Source organism: Eublepharis macularius, chromosome 4 (genome assembly GCF_028583425.1).
Source record: "Eublepharis macularius isolate TG4126 chromosome 4, MPM_Emac_v1.0, whole genome shotgun sequence".
Lineage (NCBI taxonomy): Eukaryota > Metazoa > Chordata > Lepidosauria > Squamata > Eublepharidae > Eublepharis > Eublepharis macularius.
The window spans coordinates 16986958-17007248 of NC_072793.1; the positions used below are offsets into that span (position 1 = coordinate 16986958).

Sequence of the window (20291 nt, forward strand, 5' to 3'; positions counted from 1 at the left end):
TCTCCGAGCTAGAGACAACCTTGGAGACTCCAGGCGCCTGCGTTTGTTACTTTGCCCAGGTGCTGGGAATCGAGTATTGTGTACTCACTGTTTAGTCATAACTATAATGGGTTCTCACAGAACCAGTGTAACTCTGTGCGCCAAAACGTAACCGTTGCTGGAGCGCGGGGAAACGCAAGTATAATATTGACCTTTTGTTTTGAATTGTCACTTCTACCAAACTCCATGATGGAGTTCAGACCTGAACTGTAAAATCCTGAATAAAGCCTTTTCTGTTGGAACCGATGTGTGTTCACTGGAGAGGGGCTGAGGGATCTACCTGTCAGGAACTGACAACGCCCTTATCCATCATAAAGAGTCTTCCCCCAACAGTTTAATTATGAAAATTCATTGGCTTGCATCCAATGAGTGATGGCTATGTGGATTCCACAGAGCAAGACTTTACTGGGAAGAGGAAGTAGAAGTCACCAACTCCACTTCTGAAAACAAAGGTGCCCTTCTATCTTTGGAATACCGTAGTTGGGTGCAAGCCACTGTCCATTCATTATATATAAGCAGGGGACTCACAAGGATTTGAGGGGAGGGCATCTCATTCTCCAATCCCCCACTATTTCCTCTCTCTTTTTCCAGAAAGCCCCCACAGCCTCTCTCCTTACCACACACCTTTATCTGTCTTCAGCTTATCCTCCATCCCTCCCCCTGGTAGCCTCTGCCTGGGAAAACTGAGTTATGCCACCCAACCCAGTGAGCTGCACTTTTAGGGTAGTGGGGGCAAGGCCCTTTAACGAAAACATATACAAACAACCAACTGTAGTTAATATGCCTTTACTTCTTACCAGTGGAATTCTGAACGAGGAGACTCGTTTTGTACTTGTGATAAACTTCTTTGGGCTTAAGGAAGTACAAGTCGGGGGAGAGTTTGACAGATACCACGGCATTTTTTAAGTAATGACGTATAAGAAACAAAAGAATCTGAACAAGAAGAAACAAGGTGAATAACAAGAACCTGAAAGGGAGAGAAAAAAGGAACAATGATCCAAATGATATACAAGTTAGTTAATCACTGACTTCTCTTTAGGTCAGCAGAATTCCAATGGCCTGCCAACGTAGCTTTAAATTTACAAAGCAAAAGTGCAGACTCCGGATATTTTTCCCATCAAGCATAAGAATCTAGCAATCCCATCAGTGGAAGGCACTGATGGTTATAGATCTCTCCCGCATTCTCCTATCCCCAGAGCTTTTTTTTCTGAGAAAAGAGGTGGCGGAACTCTCAAGAGGGAAATGAGGGAGAAACACACGGGATTCTCTGAAATAGTATTATTTTCACGTGCTATTGCCGTGTATTTTCAAGAGGTGCCGGAACTCCGTTCCACTGCGTTCCTGCTGGAAAAAAAGCCCTGCCTATCCCCAACGGTTCTTTCTGACCCTGGGAAAATTTCTTCCTGAGGTCATGATGAGACCTGTGTGGACTAACTGCCATGTGAGTCAGGAGGCTTCACGGGGCAGAGGGAGAGTACATAATTGTTCCTGTCAGTGCAGCTCCACTGAAGGAAGAATGATTTCGCTGGAAGGAGTGATTTCACTCCCTTCTCATTGCAATCTTCCAGTCCTTGTGATTATTAGTCCATGTGGGTCCCGTAGTCCCACAAACAAACTTTCCTGGAGGCAAAAGAGATTGTCTGTGAAAGGGGAAACACAGGAAAGATTTGATCACTGAACTGGTGAATCCCTGGATCCAACTCAATGTCCTGCTGGATCAGACTAAGATCCACCCAGCATTCTATGTAAGGAGCCCAGAAACCAACAGGCACAGAATGGCTTACTAAACACTGGCCTGTGGCACACCAGGGGATTAGGATCTACCTTCTGCGCACATTGACAGTACATGTAATTATTTTACTCACCTAGTCTAATAATATGATCCTGAGAACAGAGGCAGCAATCCAGGGGATCTATCAGTGTAAAAGGATCTGGCATGCTTATCTTGATTTTTAGTTTGCCTTCCTTTGAAGACTCATTTGCAACATTTTTAAAAAGCAGTAAAATGCATATGGCATGACCTAGTCTTCCGTGAAGGAATTGCCGATTTCTTCCTGGCTTCACCCCAGCGCATAAGACACATCTGTGTGTGTGTGTCATGCATGTCTCTGCCCAGCCATCCATGCCAATTTTGATTCTACTGCTCAGTGCTTGATGCCAGTATTTGTAAACAGAGTCTTGATGTACTTTGCTTTGCTCTTTGTTAGTGTTATAACTGTTTCTCAAGCTTTACAGGTGGCTATCTACTGGACTCCACTGTTATGACCTTGGGCTTCCTTTCAGACTATGATATGTCTTTCTCCTTGGCAACAAAGCATGATTGCACAAATACGTAAAATGTTCTCACAGAGAAAGAACAGGGAAACTTTGTTGATAACTGGGAGGAGGAGGAGAAGACTGAATTAGAAAAGAACTGTTTCTTTCTCGTGTCGTCATTCCAGTCAATCTCTAGTCGAGCTGCTTAGGCGTTTATATTACTCCTAAGTAGACCTATGGAACTATATATTGAAATGAACAGATTTCTGAATAAAATCCATTTGACTATGTACTGGTGTCTTACAGCAAATGGGTCGGAGATCTGTCTGCAGTATCCTGTCATCCATAGCCTGACATTGCGCAACCAGCATTTTGACCATTATTGGAATTGGGAGGCACGTTGTCCCAATGAAACTAATTTAAATTTAAATAACCTATACTAAGTAGAGCACTGGATGGGGATAAGGAAGTATGTACATAACTCCTGATCTTCATAATGGTGTTGTAGCGTGCTAAAAACAGGGCTTTATCAGGCCCAGCGACAATTCTTCTATATATTATGCCCTTGAATATATGACAATCAATTTGTCATAAAAGAATTAACAATGCTATTCCTCAACTACCAAGCACTTATACCAAAAAGAAAGGTATATAAACAGTAATAAGCTTTAAACATCTGTGCTGTTCCTTTCTGTGTCTCACACCAGTACAACACTTCCCAATATTTTGGTCAAAGAAACACAAACTTGACAGACTTACACTGCTGTCGCTGATTTAATTTCACGTTGTAAGTTGAGGAAATGAACCTTTGCCATAGTGGAGACCTGCTTTCTCCATAGAGACTTATTGCTCACTGCACAAGATTTTGTTTCAGATAGTATTAGTAGGCTTTGCTCTAATTCATTGACAGATTTTGCATCCATTTCATCTTCAGCTTGCTGTGGGTTAAAAACACTGAAATCTAGAAAAGAAAATTGGTCAGGCATGTGGATTCTACCCCTTGTGAGCAAATCGCTGGTCCAAATCTCTGTATTCGTTGAACTTATCTGTAACATATTAAGGCTATAATCCTATGAACTCTAAATTGGAAGCCATTTCCTTGCAACTCAGTGGGATTTTCTTCAAAGCAAACAAGCATAGGGTTTGGCTTGTATACTCAGGGATATACAGTACATTTTTCTGTACCTTCCAGGAGGGAGAGAAAACTGGCATAATTACTTATCAATGTATTGTTATTTATTTTAATATGTTTAAAATGTGGCTCCAGAACAAAAACCTCTAGCGCACAATGACATATAATGATCTTCAAATGAGCTCAAAACAATGTGATTTTGCATCATTGTTATAAATGCAAAAATCACGTTAGCAATTTGAACTTGATAACCTTAGGAAAAAAACATAACAGAAGGTAATTTTAGTTGTTTTTTACCTGCTTGGTCAATTTCAGCTTCAACTTCCAGTTTAAGAAACACATCTTCCAAGGTTGTCATGGAAACCCCATAGGAGATAACACCCAAATGAGAATGAATGTCTAGATCAGAAAATAATGCTAGAAGAAGAAGGGGAAGATGTTATCTGCTGCTTGGAAATAAAACAGTTTCTTGCAAACATATTGCTTCATTTCCTCAAATTTAGTGTAGCATCAACAAATATTTATGTATCACTACTACCATTTAATAACTATGTACAACATTAGAAGTCCAATACCACATAAAATGGGAGACTGCCTCCTCTAAATTCCAATAATGACAACAGTTTATTTAGAGAACTGGGGTTTTTTTTCTAAAGTTTGGGAAACCCTTTCCCTATCGCCCACATTTTTAAAAAGTCCCTTTAGAAAAAAAACCAAGATTATTCACATGAGTGTTGGGTGGGGGGGGCAGTTTTGATTTAGCTGCCCTCTTTCAGAATAGGGTCCATCTATTTAGCCTCATTCTATATAAGGCTAAAGACTGAAGGCTAACAAAAGTCTCCGTTTTTTCTTCCCCAGGTCTCACTGATTCCCTCATCTTCTTTACATTGTTCCTTTCACTGGTCATCAATTAACTGTACCTGAAAATTTGTCCATGTCTTTAAAAGGTAAGGCGTACACAAGTTGCTCTTCATTCTGTTTTAACAAACTGGCTCCAGGGATATGCTGTCTGATCAATGATGCTGTACCTTCTGTGTTACAGTACCTGTCTATGTGCATACTATGAGAAAACACAAATTCACATGCAAGGTATAATTATTTTTTCTTAAAAGTATGCCTCATCATTTTTAGAAAGAAGATTAAAAAACTGTAGATCAATATAAAGTGAAGATATATTATCTAAACCCAACTAAAAGAACAAACATTTATAAATATAAATACAATCTAAACTCCTAACAGAAAACATTCAGATTTTGACCACCAAATTAAATGGGCCTGTAAACTAGAAAACGATACCTCAAACGGTAACCAATTCCCCATTTTGTTTTAAGGAAGAAAGAGGAGCCAACACATTTCAGCATTCCTTGTGAAATCACCGCTTTCCGATCTAGAAATAAAACCAAAAGCATCCTTAGTACATTTTGTACAGAAACAGCCAGGGAAACAACAAGCTTGTTTAATAATAATAATAATAATAACAACAACAATAATTTATATACTGTCCTTCAGGACAATGTAATGCCCACTCAGAGCAGTTTACAAAGCGTGTTATTATCCCCACAACAACAATCACCCTGTGAGGTGGGTGGAGCTGAGAGCGCTCTGGAAGAGCTGTGACTGACCCAAGGTCACCCAGCTGGCTTCAAGTGGAAGAGTGGGGAATCAAACCCAGTTCTCCAGATTGGAGTCCTGCTGCTCTTAACCACTACACCAAACCAGCTTATTATACAAACTGGCTGGTTCGTATAATAAGTGGTTTTATTCATGCTCTGTATTATTTAATACATGGTACAGCAATAGATTTTACCAGCTATAATGTCTGCTTCATCCATGAAATGGGTACTGAAGACAGTTACTCTATTTGCTTTTTTGCTTTTCAAAAGATTCCAAACTGTATGTCGTGAGCACGGATCCATGCCAGCCGTTGGTTCATCTAAGAGTAATACCTAAAAATTGAACAGGAAAAAGCAGAGGAATTGCAAATTCTTCATTTTTAAAGTAATGAAAATTTCTTGCCAATATTAAATCAGCAAGGTGAAAACAAAGGCTGCCCCTGTACATTGATATATATGTATGAAATGAGATTGTATGAAATATTTATGAATTATCTATAGCACTTGCACTTTCAATTCATTTTTGTGAATGATTGTTAAATTGGTACCAATATTAAATCAGCAGCACGTCATCTGCCTTGGCTTCCAATTTGCTTCCCAGCCCAATAGAAAGTACTGCTTTTGATCTGCAAAGCCTCAAATAGCTTTTGCCCCAAGTATCTAAAAAACATCTCTACTGTATTGCCTGATCTGGGTCTCTTGACATCTGCACAAAGAGCCTTCTGTAGGGAACCATCTTGGATGGCATCCAATGGAAAGTCTCCTCTGCTACTGTCCCCTATCCATGGAATGCACTACTCAGGGAGCTTTTCCACAAAGGCCTTCTGAATGGGTTTAAAGATCTGCCTTTTCTGGAGGGACTTTGATTTAGATAAAGGAGGAGATAAAATATTTATATTTTATGGTGATTTTCTTGAGAAAGTAACTTTCTCTGAAAGCTGAAAAATGGAGAAGTATAAAATCTGAATCCCTCCCTACTAAGGTTGTCCACCACCTTATTATGTCAAGTTGTCTCTGCTGCTATTGATTGCCGCCACCTGAATGTATATTTTATATGTGAATATATTATATTACATTTTTAACAATATATGGATGGTTTTAACTGTATAAATTAATTTTTAATGTGTTTTAATATGTTGTAATCCGCCCTGAGCCCTTCGTGGAGAGGGTGGAATAGAAATCCAAAGAAAATGAATGAATGAATGAATGAATGAATGAATGAATGAATGAATGAATGAGTGAGTGAGTGAGTGAGTGAGTGAGTGAGTGAGTGAGTGAGTGAGTGAGTGAGTGAGTGAGTGAATGAATGAATGAATGAATGAATGAGTAACTTCACTCCTGGCTATTTTGTAGCTGTTCTATTGTTCTCCTGACTTTATGCTATTTATGTTGTTAGTTATTATCTTATGTTGCAAACCTCCGTCCTGAGAGAATCTGGTTTTGGTTGAAAAGCACTCAATACATTTTCTATATAAATGTATAATACATTCTGGGACAGTATTAGGTACTTTATATACACTTATCATGTCTTGGTACCCTTGTGAAGGCCAGTAGTGCTTTACAGCCATGTGTTGTGGGTTTCTAGATATTTTGGACATACCACTAATATTCAAAAAAGATATTTTGTAGACAGGAAAAGGGAAAGAGACTAAAAATCTCTCAACAAGGCCTGCATATGCACGAAGCTCTCTCATAGGAACAGAAATATGGAAACAGGTAAAGGCACGGTCACTGATGAATAGAGAGAGATTTCATTACCCACGGCTTCCCTTTTAACTAGGAGAACGTATTTAGCAGGACGTCCCAGAAATGAAGGGGAATACCCCTCCTTCCAATACACACCCTGTTATATTGCTCCGGCTGAGGGCTGACTGAACAGTTCTTTGCATGACAAGCCTTGAAGACACCCCCTTGTCTACAGAGTTCAGCTCCGGGCTGGCAATGCAGCACTGGGAGGTGGGTTTAATCCCTCATATTCAGACTGTACCAGTTCCCGTGATTTCCCCCTCTCAACAATGCAACCCCTCTGTAATCACTTCGAGAGAGAATGGAGGATGAACACCCTGCACCACGGTTACCAAAAAGCTCTCAGTGGACCCCAATGTATAGTAGATGGTATTATCAAGACACAATTATTATATAAAATAGTATTTTTGAACCCATAACCAGAAAATAGTACTCTTCTCAAAACAAAACAAAAAAGGAACATTCAGATAAATATAGATTTGACCTGGACATCTCCTTAGATAAACAAGCACTGGGTTACTTAACTATGACAAGAAATGTTGCAAAAAAATGTAGATCCTTCATGTTTATTTAAGGGCAAGTGTAAAACTTCCCATCATGGGGCTTGGTGATGGTGAGGACTCCTCCGGAGGAGAGGAGCCTCGTGTAGCCAGCCCTGACTCAGCAGAAGCTGGTGATCAGGAGGAACAGCTGCTGGCGGATCAGAGTCCACAGCCAGCAGCTGAGCCAGAGGCACCGACATCGTCCAGCTCCAACACCACCGGTGAAGTGCCGCCAAGGAAGTCCAAACCTGAGCCTCACCCAGAGAGTGCCACGGACAAAAGGCAGCGTGTGGAGCTGCAGGAGAGGGGGCGTTCCTGACCAGACGCCAGCTGCTTGTTGAGAGCGATGAGGGGTGACCACAGGATAGCTCCCAAGCAGCTGGCTGCAAGCCCAGCCTGTCTATAAAGCCCAGCCACAGAAGACCAGGAGGTGTGGAAGCAACACGTTGGAATCCTGTTCCTGCTGCGACCACTCCGCTGAACCTTGCCTTGCTATGACTTTCAGACCGTGCCTTGACTCTGCTCTTGTGTAGCCCTTGAACTAACTGACCTATGGAACTCCTGACGTCGGCTTTTGGATTTTAGGCTCACCCCTGGCTTGGAACTCATGCTTTGACTTTGGACTGGACTCTGCTTGGGCTGGCCCAGCCCATGACACTTCCACTTGAAAAAGTATGGTCTATATATAAAGCATCTGGGCCTTCCCTCTCTCCGGGCACGTGCACATAAAGCTTTCTTTAATTATTGGCACAAATTGAAGAGAGCCCCTGCAGACCATCTTTCAAGCTTCTGCTTTTTAGTCAGTCGAAATGATCCTAAATGGCAATTGAAATATAATTGTATTCTCCAAACATATAATGTCTCAGATGTTATCTCTGGGACCTTTAAGGCGGACTTTAATAGCAGGGAGCAAATATACTCATATGATGCTGCCCTTGACAGGCGAGTTATACAAGAAAACAAATCCTCGCCTTGGTTTAAGTTAATAAAACCAGACCATACCAGGGCACAATACCTAGTTAAGATCCAAAGTAGTAAGTTACAAGTAGCCCTTACTTCAATTCGCTTTCAAACTATGCAATGCTTGAAGGTCGCTATTCCAAGACCCCAGTTGCCCAGCGTCTCTGCATGTGTGGAGGCTCCATGCCAGATGATCTGTGCCATTATCTACTATATTGCCCACTATACCTATCTCCCAGAATGAAATTTTTAAGCTCAATTTTAGCTAGGCTGGGCTCTGGACAGCCTTACTATCTGACGAGGATGCAGTGACCTCGTACAAGGTCGCTCTTGCAGCAGGAAAAATCCGAGAAAAGGCTGTGACAGCAAACAGCTGCCTCTTGGCTGCATGTTCTGCAAAGTAATTTTTATAGTGTTTTTATCCTATTTGGCTCAGGTTGCATATTTTATTTGCACCGTTGTTTATACGATTGTTTTTGTCTTATCGTTTGTTACGGCCTTCGGCCAATTGCAACAAATTCGAGTGTCAGTACAAAGCATCTGATACTTTTTACCAGTCTAGTTCAGCACTTCAGAGTGCTTAATCATACATCCTGATAACTGGGCAACTGATTAATACAGAAGCGCACAATATTGAACAGAAAAGATGGCATCTGTAGTACATCTGCACTATTGCTCAAGGAGATTAGGCCTCTGGCCCAGTGTAGTGAATCAGAGCCCACTGTTGCCACTCTCGTCCACTCTGAAGTCCCTGCCTACATTTCTAGCATGTTTGGTACAGAGCACCTGGCACGCTGTCAGAATCCCAAAACAAGGGCAAATCCCATTATCGGAACAGTCACGAACACATATCGCTATTTTCAACAACTAGAAGGGTACGATAAATAAGAATAAACCTGAAAGATAACTCTTTCTGTAAACCCTCACTTAAAATAAACTTATTTTAGATACATATATTAGAGTATTAAGATACCAATTAACAATTCTACTTCTCTCCTTTTGGTATTTACCTTGGGATCTCCAAGAACTGCAAATCCAATTGACAGCTTTCTTTTCTGCCCTCCGCTAAGTTTTTTAGCTTGGTTATCTTTAATGGGCTGCATGTCCAAATCCAATAGCACTTTCTGCACCTTATGAAAGAAAGCACAAAAAGTATTTAGTAGTAATTAAAATGAGAAACAGCTGCATGTAGTTTTTATTTATTTGGACTCTCATCATGTTGTATTTCCAAGGTTCCAATTGGCTTGCAAAAATTGTGCATCTTGAGCAAAAGGATATAAAATGGTCACGGATCAGAACCAAACTCTACTTTAACTACCACCCCCCAGCAGTTTGAAGATTTGATTTCAGAGCATTTAAAAGATTATATATGTACTCTCTTTCCATTTTCTGAAATTTTCAAACTTCTATAGCAGATACATCTAGAAAGGGAAAATTGGGGAGAAAGGTTCTTATGAACCCTGCCAGACACAGTCTGTATAATTCTTCATTTTCTAATTATTATATTAAGACTAATGATGCTGCCACTATTACCCTTTTCTTCTGCATAGATAATTGTTCTACATTATATCTACGCATCAACTCAGATACTCACCTCTTGTATCATATAATTCGGAGGTATGCCTTTAATTGAGGCAACTATTGATAAATTCTCTTCCACTGTTAATACGTCAAAATAGATATCTAACTGTTGGCAAACTCCTGTTATTTTTCTCGCATCTAGCATTTCATCTATTTCAGACACTCTGTATCCATAGATGGATGCAAACCCTAATGCATAAAAACAGTAAGGGAAAAGATTACCACGGATTACGGCGTTAGCTACCAACATCAAACAGTCACTCTGGTTTAGGGAGAAACAGACGATATTTGGAAGCACCTCATCATGCACAGAGTTCTTGGAAAGCATGTGCAAGAAGATGCTCTGGAGAAGTGAGGCCAATCCTCAACACCATGGGCTACAGGCAGGGTTTGGCCCCATTCTACTGAACCACAAGAACAGCAGGAAGATTAGAGCGCTTGCTACTGCGCTCGTGTTTTGCTGATTCGGGGCATCTGTCTGGCTATTCTTCAAGATTAAAATCAGGTGAAAGAAAATGGTCAGATTTGGGGGCAAGAAAAAGATACCCCAAAGAGGCAATCTGGACACACGTTATGGTTTGACAGTATTTACCATCAGAAGGTGGGCACAATCCACAGAGAACATTCATTAATGTTGTTTTTCCTGTTCCGCTATGTCCAAGTAATGCTGTGATCTGACCTTCATAAATATCAAAGGATAAACCTAATAAATGAATAAAGTAAGTGGGGCGGGGAGAGATGAAATAATAGAGTTAGAAACACTGCAACCATTTTCCTTCCTGAATATTATACAGAAACTAACAGAAACTGTCCATCCACATTCACTCTTAAGGAATGACCAACACTTAATATCATGTGAAATGCTTTACATTTCATATGACACCCAGCTTTTTCTGTTGATGGACGGCCGGCCAGACACGGCCGCGGACAATCTGGCCAGAGCTCTGGAGGCTGTGACGGCATGGTTGAAACAGAGCAGGCTGAAACTGAACCCGGTGAAGACGGAGGTCCTGCAGCTGGGACGGGGGCTGCCAGATGTTGGGATCCAGCTCCCTGCCCTGGGTGGGACACCACTAGCAACTTCGCCAGTGGTAAAGAGTCTGGGCATGCTCCTGGATGCCTCCCTGTCGATGGAGGCCCAGGTCACGGCGGTTGCCAAGTCTGCATTTTTCCATCTTCGTCAGATCAGGCAACTTGCCCTACCTGACGTCCCATGCAGTGACCCATGCAACGGTCACCTCCAGGCTAGGTTACTGTAACTCACTCGACGCCAGGCTACCCCTGGGCCTGATCTGGAAACTACAACTGGTCCAGAATGCAGCAGTGCAGGTCCTGACTGGTATATCCTACCAGTCACATATTACACCTGTCCTGTGCCAGCTGCACTGGCTTCCGGTTGGATTCCGAATCAGGTTCAAGATGTTGGTTCTTACCTTTAAAGCCCTCAGCAGGTTGGGACCGGCATATCTTCAGGATCGCCTCTCCCTGTATGTTCCCCGGAGACTGCTTCAATCAGCGGATAAATGTTTACTGGTGGTCCCCGGCCCTAAGGAAGCCCACTTCATTTCAACCAGGGCCAGGGCCTTTTCAGTCCTGGCCCCAGCCTGGTGGAATGCTCTGCCAATGGAGACCTGGGCCCAGCGGGACATATTATTGTTCTGCCGGGCCTGTAAGACAGAGCTGTTCCGCCAGGCGTTCGGGGCTTGAGGGTGGCAGTGTCAAGTCAGCCTCCCATCTTTGGGGCGGGGGGGGGGTTCTGCCCACCATTGAACCTTAATGTATTTGGTTAATTTATTTTATTATTGTTTATTGTATGTTGATTTTAGAATTATTGTTTTTTTGTTTTTATTGATTTTAACTGATGATCACCACCCAGAGCCCCTGAGGATGGGCGGTTTATAAATCGAAGTAATAATAATAACAATAATAATTTAATTTAATATAAATTAATTGTGACAAACTATTCAAAATCTAAACTTTCTTACCTTTCAGAGCCTCTACAGTTTCATCCTTTTTAACAAAAGATTTCTGAACACCACTGATTCTGAAAGAAGACGAGGTAAAGTTATTGATTCTGGTAGAATTTTCTTAGCCAGGTACCAAAAAAACCACCCCCACCCCAATACGCTATAGCTTTGGGTTTACACAGAGAGCTGAACTTGTTGAAGTGAAATACAGCCTGTTACACCAGCATCTCTACAGGAAAAGGGCAGCTAAAGACATCCTCCCTTCACTTTTAGACCCAGTGAACAGATCCTGAAAGACCAGAAGATGATCACAGTTCAAGCGCCTGTAATTACGGAAAATCTATCTTAACATCACCCCCATGTGGGTTGGGTGGGATTTGCATAATTTCCCACTGATATTCTCAAAACAGAACAGGATGTATTAGTCCAAAGCAAAATCCAAAAACAAACATCCTTTTATTAGGATCAACCAAAACAACACAAAAACGTGTTAAAAGTTTTCCAGTTTCCCACAATATTTCATCAGGCTGGATTTTAAAACTTTGGGTGGGGGCAGTGGAGAGATTTCAAGCCATAAGAATTCTGTGTAAAACACAGAGCAAGTAAACGTATTTAACACGGTGCCAGCCAGGGTCAGACTTCATACCACTGGCCTTCTGGAAGAAAGAAGCCCCGAGTTTGGTCCTAATAAAAAGTATTGCGTGACTTTTGTTCTCCACTGGTACAAATCTAGTCCACATATACAGAACTTCGTATTACATTCAATGTTTAAAAAAACAAGTTTAATTTTATTAGCTACAACCTCCACTAGCTTGCCCTTTGAAAGAGCGTCTGGCTTTTGAGACATAAAAATTTCATTTGCGGCTTTATACTTCTATAGAATAATCACTATCCTACAGAGTTACACGCACAGAAAGGATTTCTTCTTTTCTCTTACCACCCAAGAAATGCTTGATATATGCAACAGATATGCAGCCCTTTCATGCTACAAATTCATCTTTAGAGTGTTTTTATTTGACAGACGACACATATTTGGATAGTAAGAGTAGGCTCTTCCAAAAGAATTGCAGATGGAACAATAAGGGAACACTTATCCATAACTGATGGAACTGTTAAGGGATTGTGTTATTCTGGAAGGATGCTTTGGAGTGTATTCAAGAGCATATTCAATCCATACTCTGTTTGGTATTGTTCAGTAACTCAAAACGGCCAATGGAATAGCAACACATTTATTTAGTGCTGCGTGTTCTTGCAGCATCTTGATAAATGCTAATTGGAAGCAGAGCACCACAGCATCGATTATTGTGTGGAAAAGTAAGATCATTTAGAGCACCAAACTGGCGCAGATATTAATTACAAGTTACATAGCAGTCCAAAGCCCTGAGCCAAAATCGCTCAGAATGACAACTAACCCTTACACCAGCATATTTCTGATATGCCATCGTGTCTCTGAGTTATGCTGGTGTATCTGAGATACACCTTCAGGCAGCCCCACCGGCAGGGCACAGGTGCTTGTCCAACGTAACTGTTATTCCAGTGTAGAAATGGGAGGTACCGGCATAGCACAGGATGCCAATTAAGTCTGCTGCCAATCACATCTCTCCCTGACAGCCAGGTATCCACCTGCACTGAATCAGCCCCCCAGCACTATACAAACCCCAGCCAGGACACCCACAGGTCAGGTGATGGGGCATACAGCATGGGACTACATCAGTCATGCACACTTAGAGCACGTAGTCCTGCGCTCAGGTGGTGAGAAACACACTAAGCGCAAATACCTAAGGAAGAGAGCAAATGGTGTCGCATTGATCTAACAATTCTCTCTGTTCAGAACACTTTATAGCTATTCCATCTCTGGATACAGACACTGAAGTCGAGATTCCATTCTCCTAACCGGGATGCAAGGCCAAGCCACCCCACACAAGTAAGCCAGAGCAAGGGACCGCTGCACCCATCTCTCTGTCCTGCACGCAGCAGGCAGGCCTGGTCTCGACTCCTTTGGAGTAGGGCCATCGGCTTGGCTTGCTATGTTCAGGAGCACAGAGCTGCAGTAGGTCTACCCTGGGAGCTGGGCACCTGGGAGGCTGCAGCTTGGATCCAGCCTTCTCAAGCCTGTGTGGGGCAGTCCATAAGCATTGCCAGCTCATCCCCCATGGTGTTTGAAGGAGCAAAACTTTAGCTGTGCACAACTGGGCTGGCTCAGGCCTTTCCCTGCGGGAACAGAACCAGGGGGCTTGCCTATTATATCATCGTGTCTTTGCAATGTTGCAACGCACAGTACCATATGGCTGCCGGTGATGTCAGGACTGCTGTTGAGTGCCTAATGCCCTAGGCAGTACCTCTTTTGTGCATGCCCAGCTTGCTGTTAGAAAGCTGCTTCTCAGTGCAGGGGTGGGTGGGTTCCAACTCAGCTTCTCCCTTAAGTTTTGCTGCCATTCAGTGTGCTGCTGGGTGACGGGCAGGCTTTGCCTTGATTCTCTTCCTGGGATTCAAACCCAGGCCTCCAGTTTGCCTTGTGAGCGAGGCGGAGGGACGGGATGGGGCGTAGTTGTGCCTTCATCTATTGCTGCCTTGGTGCTTACATTCACATGCTTGGCAAAAAGGAACTCAGCTTCATGCGGGGAACTGAACCCATGTCCATGGAACTCCCTGGAGTCTCTCCACTCCAGGGCTACTGCTGCTTGCACCCGAGGTCTCCTTGGGGTCTGCAGGGCTGGCGTCTCTTTTTTCCTTCGCTTCTGGTGCTCCACCTGTGGGTGGAGGCCAGGTGAAATCCAGGGGCCACTGCCAGATCAGCAGGCCGTGGTCAAGGGCATCCATGTGTGCCACTCGCAGGATGTCAGCGATGCACTGGTCCTTGAAAAATGGGCATTTCTGGGGCTGCTAGGGACTTTGGCGTGCTCGCTATGTGGTCTGGACGTTGCAGAGAGGTGTCTGTCATTTCTTTTTCCTCTGTGCAATAGTCATAGGATGCTGACTAGCAGGGCTGAGCTAGGTGGCACCCTGCCAGTACAGGTGTGCCACAGCCAGCAGGTTTGTGCGATGGGACTGTTAAACAGTTCATTGTTATGGTTTACTATGTGTAAAGTCTTCTCAAGTTGCGGCTGACTTTTGGTGACCCTTCACGGGGTTTTCGAGGCAAGAGACGAAGAGAGGTGGTTTGCCATTGTCTGCCTCTGCATAGCAACTCTGGACTCCCTCGGTGGCCTACCTCTAAGTACCAAACAGGGTTCATCCTGCTTAGCTTCCAGGATCTCACAAGATCAGGCTAACCTGGGCCATTCAGGATAGTATAATTTACCACCTGGCATACAAACTTTGGAAAATAGCTGTTTAAGACAAAACATAGCAGAAATCATGCCTGATAGCTTCTTTTCCCTGAAATTCTGAAGATACAGGTTCAGTCATGTCGCTGCAATTTAAGTTCCCACTAATGCTGGCCTCATACAATTCCTTATAATTTCTCGTTCGTTTTAACCAAAACGAAGGCTTCAGGAAGAAGAATGAACTTCGGCGCAATCCATATTCCCCTAAGCAATAAAAGAAGATAGATTTGTAAACATTAAATGCAGGCTGGACTTACAGTCCAGTAGCACCTTTAAGACTAACCCACTTCACTGTAGCATAAGCTTTTGAGAATCACAGTTCTCTTCATCAAATGCCTTGACAGCCCCTTGCTGGAGTCACCGTAAGTTGGCATCTGACGAAGAGACTTGTGATTCTCAAAAGCGTATGCTACAGTAAAGTGGGTTAGTCTTAAAGGTGCTACTGGACTCTTTTCGATTTGGCTACTACAGACTAACATGGCTAACTCCTCTGGATCTATGAGGCTGGACTTAGTATATAGGGCGCACGTATTCTGATGGCACTCCAAGGTTTTTAGTTTGCTGGGCAACCTATAACCCTCATTGTGGGCCCAGATCCTTCTCCTCCAGTTCTACAAAGCTCTTAAGCACGTATTTTAATATTCAGCAAGAGCTGGTGTTTAATTACCTTTCTCAAATAGATACGGGTATACACAGATGCTTAATTGCTTTTTCTGAATCCAGCAAGAATATACGTGGTGTTTTTTTTTTTAAAAAAAAACCCTTTGCAGCAAGTTTTTGAACACCAGTCTGAAAGAATTTGTTCACACATGTATACAACTTATTTACAACTTATTTACAATTTTTGTAACTGTAATGTACTATGGATAAAAGTAACCTGAGTTATGACATGTGATGCCGGTGAAGCAAAAGCACATATTTTTAAGACTTCGCAACTGGTTGATCACCATTGCAAAACTACATATTACATATTAGGTGTAAAATTTTCAGAAATGAAGAAGCCATGAGAAAAACAGATTCCCGCTTATTTTTTTCAGATAAAAACAGAAAATTGGGGATAAAGTGACATATATTCAATCCTTATTATTTTCTCAAACGTAAACTTATTGTACCTCTTTAACCACCCAAAATGCAATGTAGCTTAATTTAGGATACCTGAGAGGTAGGGGGGAAAAATAAACATTGCAAATAGAACACAATTTCTATAGTAAACAAGAGAATGGGACTGTTTGGATAGAAATAGTCTCATACAGTCCCAGCAGGACTAGCAACATATTCGAATATTGGACTGAATTTAGCCAAACACAATACCTTTCTCACCACTTTGCAAAAGAACGACAGAAGGGAAACAAAAAGAACGAAAACCTGAGGGGAGGAAGGAGAAAGTGGTATAAAAAGAAAGGAAGGAAAGTTCAAGAAGGGGATGGAACCACACACTACGGAAAGCACAGTTGCTTACCAGTGCTCTGTCCTGATCCATTAGTGGCTATAGCTCCTGAAATAGCATGGAAACCCCTTTCATTTGAATGAGGGTCACCACTAACAAGCCCTGCCTCACAAAGGTCTTGGCTACTTTTTGAAAAGTTTGATGGATGCCGAGCTTAGACATTCAACAGCAGTGTCATATTTGCCCAGGCTACAGACCTCGAGTATGCTAAGCACTCCTAGCTGGTTTGTACTAGGAGCAACCAAGTTTAAACAAGGTGCTGGGCCTGTGCAGTGTCACATAGGTAAGTTCTTGCGGATCAGCACCATGCTTTAATCAGGCCTCAATAATACGCATGGATGGAGAGGTACAACAGCAGAGTAGCTAATTCTAGCTAAATAATCTCTGCAGTATAACATAACATCTTATACCTCAGTGTGGAATAAAAAGTATATTTATAATCACTTACATGCCACTTGGCTTTCAATGAGCTTTAAGTGGCTTTTTAATGGTTCCCAGGCATTCTCCCACCCAGGCAAACTACTAGGTTGGATCTGCTAAGTAAAACTGAATAATGTGTTGTCAGTCAATTCTTGGGACACAATTCTCCCTGGTGCAATTCTAGTTATGCATAATGCCTTCCCTTCCCTATGCCAGGATTAATCTCCAGATTCAGATTGAAAAGTGCCATCTAAAGCCCTATGTAGGCATTCTCATTCTCTTTTATAAAGAATACATGTTGAACATAATTAAGAATCAGCAACGCAGGACACCAAACCCGACAAGATGCTAACGCTTTATGCTGAGTTTGGGCCTTAATACCAAATCAAGTGTTAGACGACATCTATTTTTTCTTGCATTCAAATACACATACCTGGAATCACCTGATCCAGATAAATGGCTAGAAGTAGGTAAAGCATGCTATCCAGAGCCAATAGCAACAAAGCAATAATCAGTGGATAAGGACCATGAGTTAAATTTGAAAAAATAGCCCCTTCTTCATAATCTTCTAGGTGCATAACCTGCAAACAGATATGAAACCTGAAAGATACTATAGTACAGCATCACTATATCAGAGTTAGAACTAAGAAAAAATAAGATAACTCTACGTAAACACAGGTGATTAAATATAAAATATTAGGTATCACTTGGAGATAACAAAGTACACTTCCAGTGCAAACACCTGCTACAGGCGCTGCTAGTTGCAACTGGTAGCCATTGCTAAAGGCAGGCTATGCAGTCATTACACTCAATACATTTCAGATGAAATTAACTTGCACAATGTTATCTGTAGTAATATTTTATGTCTGCAAAAGTCAGAATTCTTGTTTTAAAACAGAAACCATGTTTTAAGTGATGAGAAAAATTAATCAATAAAGGTAACAAATACAAAACAATGAACCGAAGAGGACTGTGATCATTTCATTCTGATATATAGTTTTTATGATATCTGGTATTTGAACCAGTGAAGTTACCATTCCTATAAGACTGCATACAACAATATGAGTAAAAGAAAAACTTCACTAACCTGTGCAATGCCAACTAAAAATGTGCACTGACATAGAGGGCTAAGCAACCAAACCAAAGACTTCGGGAAGTCCTCCAAAATGACAATGGTCAGGCCCACAAAGCCAAACGCTAAGGTTGTCAAAAATTCAACAGTACCAACGTGTTTTGACTTTTTGAAAAGAGGAGTCAACATAAATGCAAAGAAAACCTGGAGAGAAATTTAAAAACATATTTTATGCATTAAAAACCTTGACTTTAAAAACGGAAGCAGCAATTTTTACATGTGGGAAATGTAATTACTTCTAAAGAAAAAATAACAGAGAGCTCGTTTAATACCTGCTACAGACATTCATCTCTACAAATTAGGATTTTAGGCAGAAATCATCTAAATGGTCAAAACATAATTCAGGCCACAATGCTATTGCTGCAGTTGTTCTACTGTATAAACTGAGACTCGCACAAAACAGGAGCCTTACTCTACATTGTGACCTATGTAAAATTTTCTCGCCAAACGTAAGGCAGAAAAAAAGATCAGAAACCAGTAATGAGTTTGCTGGTGCTCATTCACAGATGGTATCTCCAGTTGCATGTGGTATCGTCAAGATATTCGAATGACCAGATCATCAGTACATACAGGCTACATGCTGCTACTCAGTCTTGATGTGTGTGTGTGTGCCGTCAAGTCCCAATCGACTTATGACTTCCGGTTTGGGATTTATGGAGGTCTAACGCAGCTCCATTTGCGGAGCTGACCGGATTGCCGTTTTAACCGGCCGGAGGGGTGAAAATAACCCGCGGCCGACTGCTCTCAGGCGGGGAGCAGGCAAAGAACGCTCAAGACCCTAGGGTGAGCTAGATCTCGGACGAGGGGGGGCTCTACACACGGAGTCTCCCCCCCGATCCTTGAGGTCCCACCTTGCGATGGGTCGGCTATAATCTCTGCGGCAATTTTGGGGCCAATTCGGCTGGCATAAGACCTACATACCCAAGCTTCGATCGGGGAGGGAAGTCGAGAGGAGAATTTAAGATCGAAACAGCGATTACAACCCGAGAAAGTTGAAGAGAAGGTAAAGATCGCTATCTCTTGAAACGGGACAGATTGACAAAAACAGAGAGGAAAGAAAGTAGATTTTTAAACTGCAACAGACTAGTGAAAAGGAGGTGAAGACTCGGCAGGAGTTGTATTTTAAAAGAGACTAAGTTTAAAGAAGTTATTACAAAAATTGGACTATTGTTTTGAATACCTGTGGTTTTGGAGCTGTGGGAAAAAGACACCATCGCGAGACCTGCTGTGGGAAGACGGGAGACAGGAAGTGCGTAACAACAATAGAGTGGCTGGAGGGAAGCGGCCCTTGCCAAGGGACAGGAAGTGGGGAATCGCCATTTTTGAAAGTGGAAGGGTCGTGGCTTCAGCGGAAGAGGAAGTAGGCCATCTTGGATTATAATAACATAGAGAAACCATAGAGAAAAGACGCCCGACATTTTGGATATAAAAAATTAATTTTGGCAAAGATTGGGACATTTGAAAAAAAGGAAAACGTTTAATTATACGCCACGGAGTTGAGGAAGAGAGCAGATTCGTGGGAGCGAGCTAAAGCAAGCCCCACGATGTCGAAAAAAGAGTGGCAATCGGCAATAGAAAATTTGGACAAAAAACTTATAGACATGATGAAAGAACTTAAGGACACGAAATTGGAGCTTATTAAAGAGGTCAAAGAAGTTACACAAACAGTAAAGTCGGAGCTGTCAGAAGTGAAAAAAGGCGTGGAAACGATTAGCAGCGAATTACAAGGAACGAAACAGAGAGTCAAAACAGTAGAAGACGCGATGGAGAATTTAATAGAAACGCAACAAACAGAGATGAGATCGGTAAAGGGGAGGATGTTAGTTGCAGAAACTAAACACATGGAGAAACAGCTTCGTTTTCGTGGACTGCCAGAAGTTGAAGGGAAGTCAGCGCAAGAACAGATGACTGAGGTGTTGGCTGAATACCTGGGGAAGGAGGAGGAGGAAATTGTGGCTATCCTAGATGTGGCGTACCGTGTGAACTCGAGAATTGCAACCCAGAGGAAACTACCAAGGGATGTGATCGTGCAGTTTACAACTAGAAATATGAAAGAGATGATTGTGACAAAACAATTTCAAGACCCATTGGAGATCGATGGCAAGACGATTATCATAATGAAGGAATTGC

General features: G+C 42.1%; 1 protein-coding gene across 4 annotated transcripts in view; it reads right to left on the reverse strand.

Moving 5' to 3' along the window:
* ABCA5 (ATP binding cassette subfamily A member 5) overlaps positions 1–20291 on the reverse strand; it is a 98205-nt gene that overhangs the window by 42953 nt on the left and 34961 nt on the right. For all 4 annotated transcript variants that reach the window (XR_008596856.1, XM_054976907.1, XM_054976908.1 and 1 more), the window contains 13 exons: positions 18117–18305; positions 17463–17610; positions 15198–15366; positions 11855–11913; positions 10462–10572; positions 9883–10058; positions 9299–9418; positions 5235–5373; positions 4724–4814; positions 4348–4487; positions 3725–3844; positions 3055–3256; positions 837–1006 (listed from right to left, as the gene is read on the reverse strand). Coding sequence is in view for 3 of the 4 variants with exons in the window: in XM_054976907.1 (XP_054832882.1) it covers positions 837–1006; positions 3055–3256; positions 3725–3844; positions 4348–4487; positions 4724–4814; positions 5235–5373; positions 9299–9418; positions 9883–10058; positions 10462–10572; positions 11855–11913; positions 15198–15366; positions 17463–17610; positions 18117–18305 (1834 nt within the window). In the remaining variant the exon portion in view is untranslated. The remainder of the gene's footprint in view (positions 1–836; positions 1007–3054; positions 3257–3724; positions 3845–4347; positions 4488–4723; positions 4815–5234; positions 5374–9298; positions 9419–9882; positions 10059–10461; positions 10573–11854; positions 11914–15197; positions 15367–17462; positions 17611–18116; positions 18306–20291) is intronic.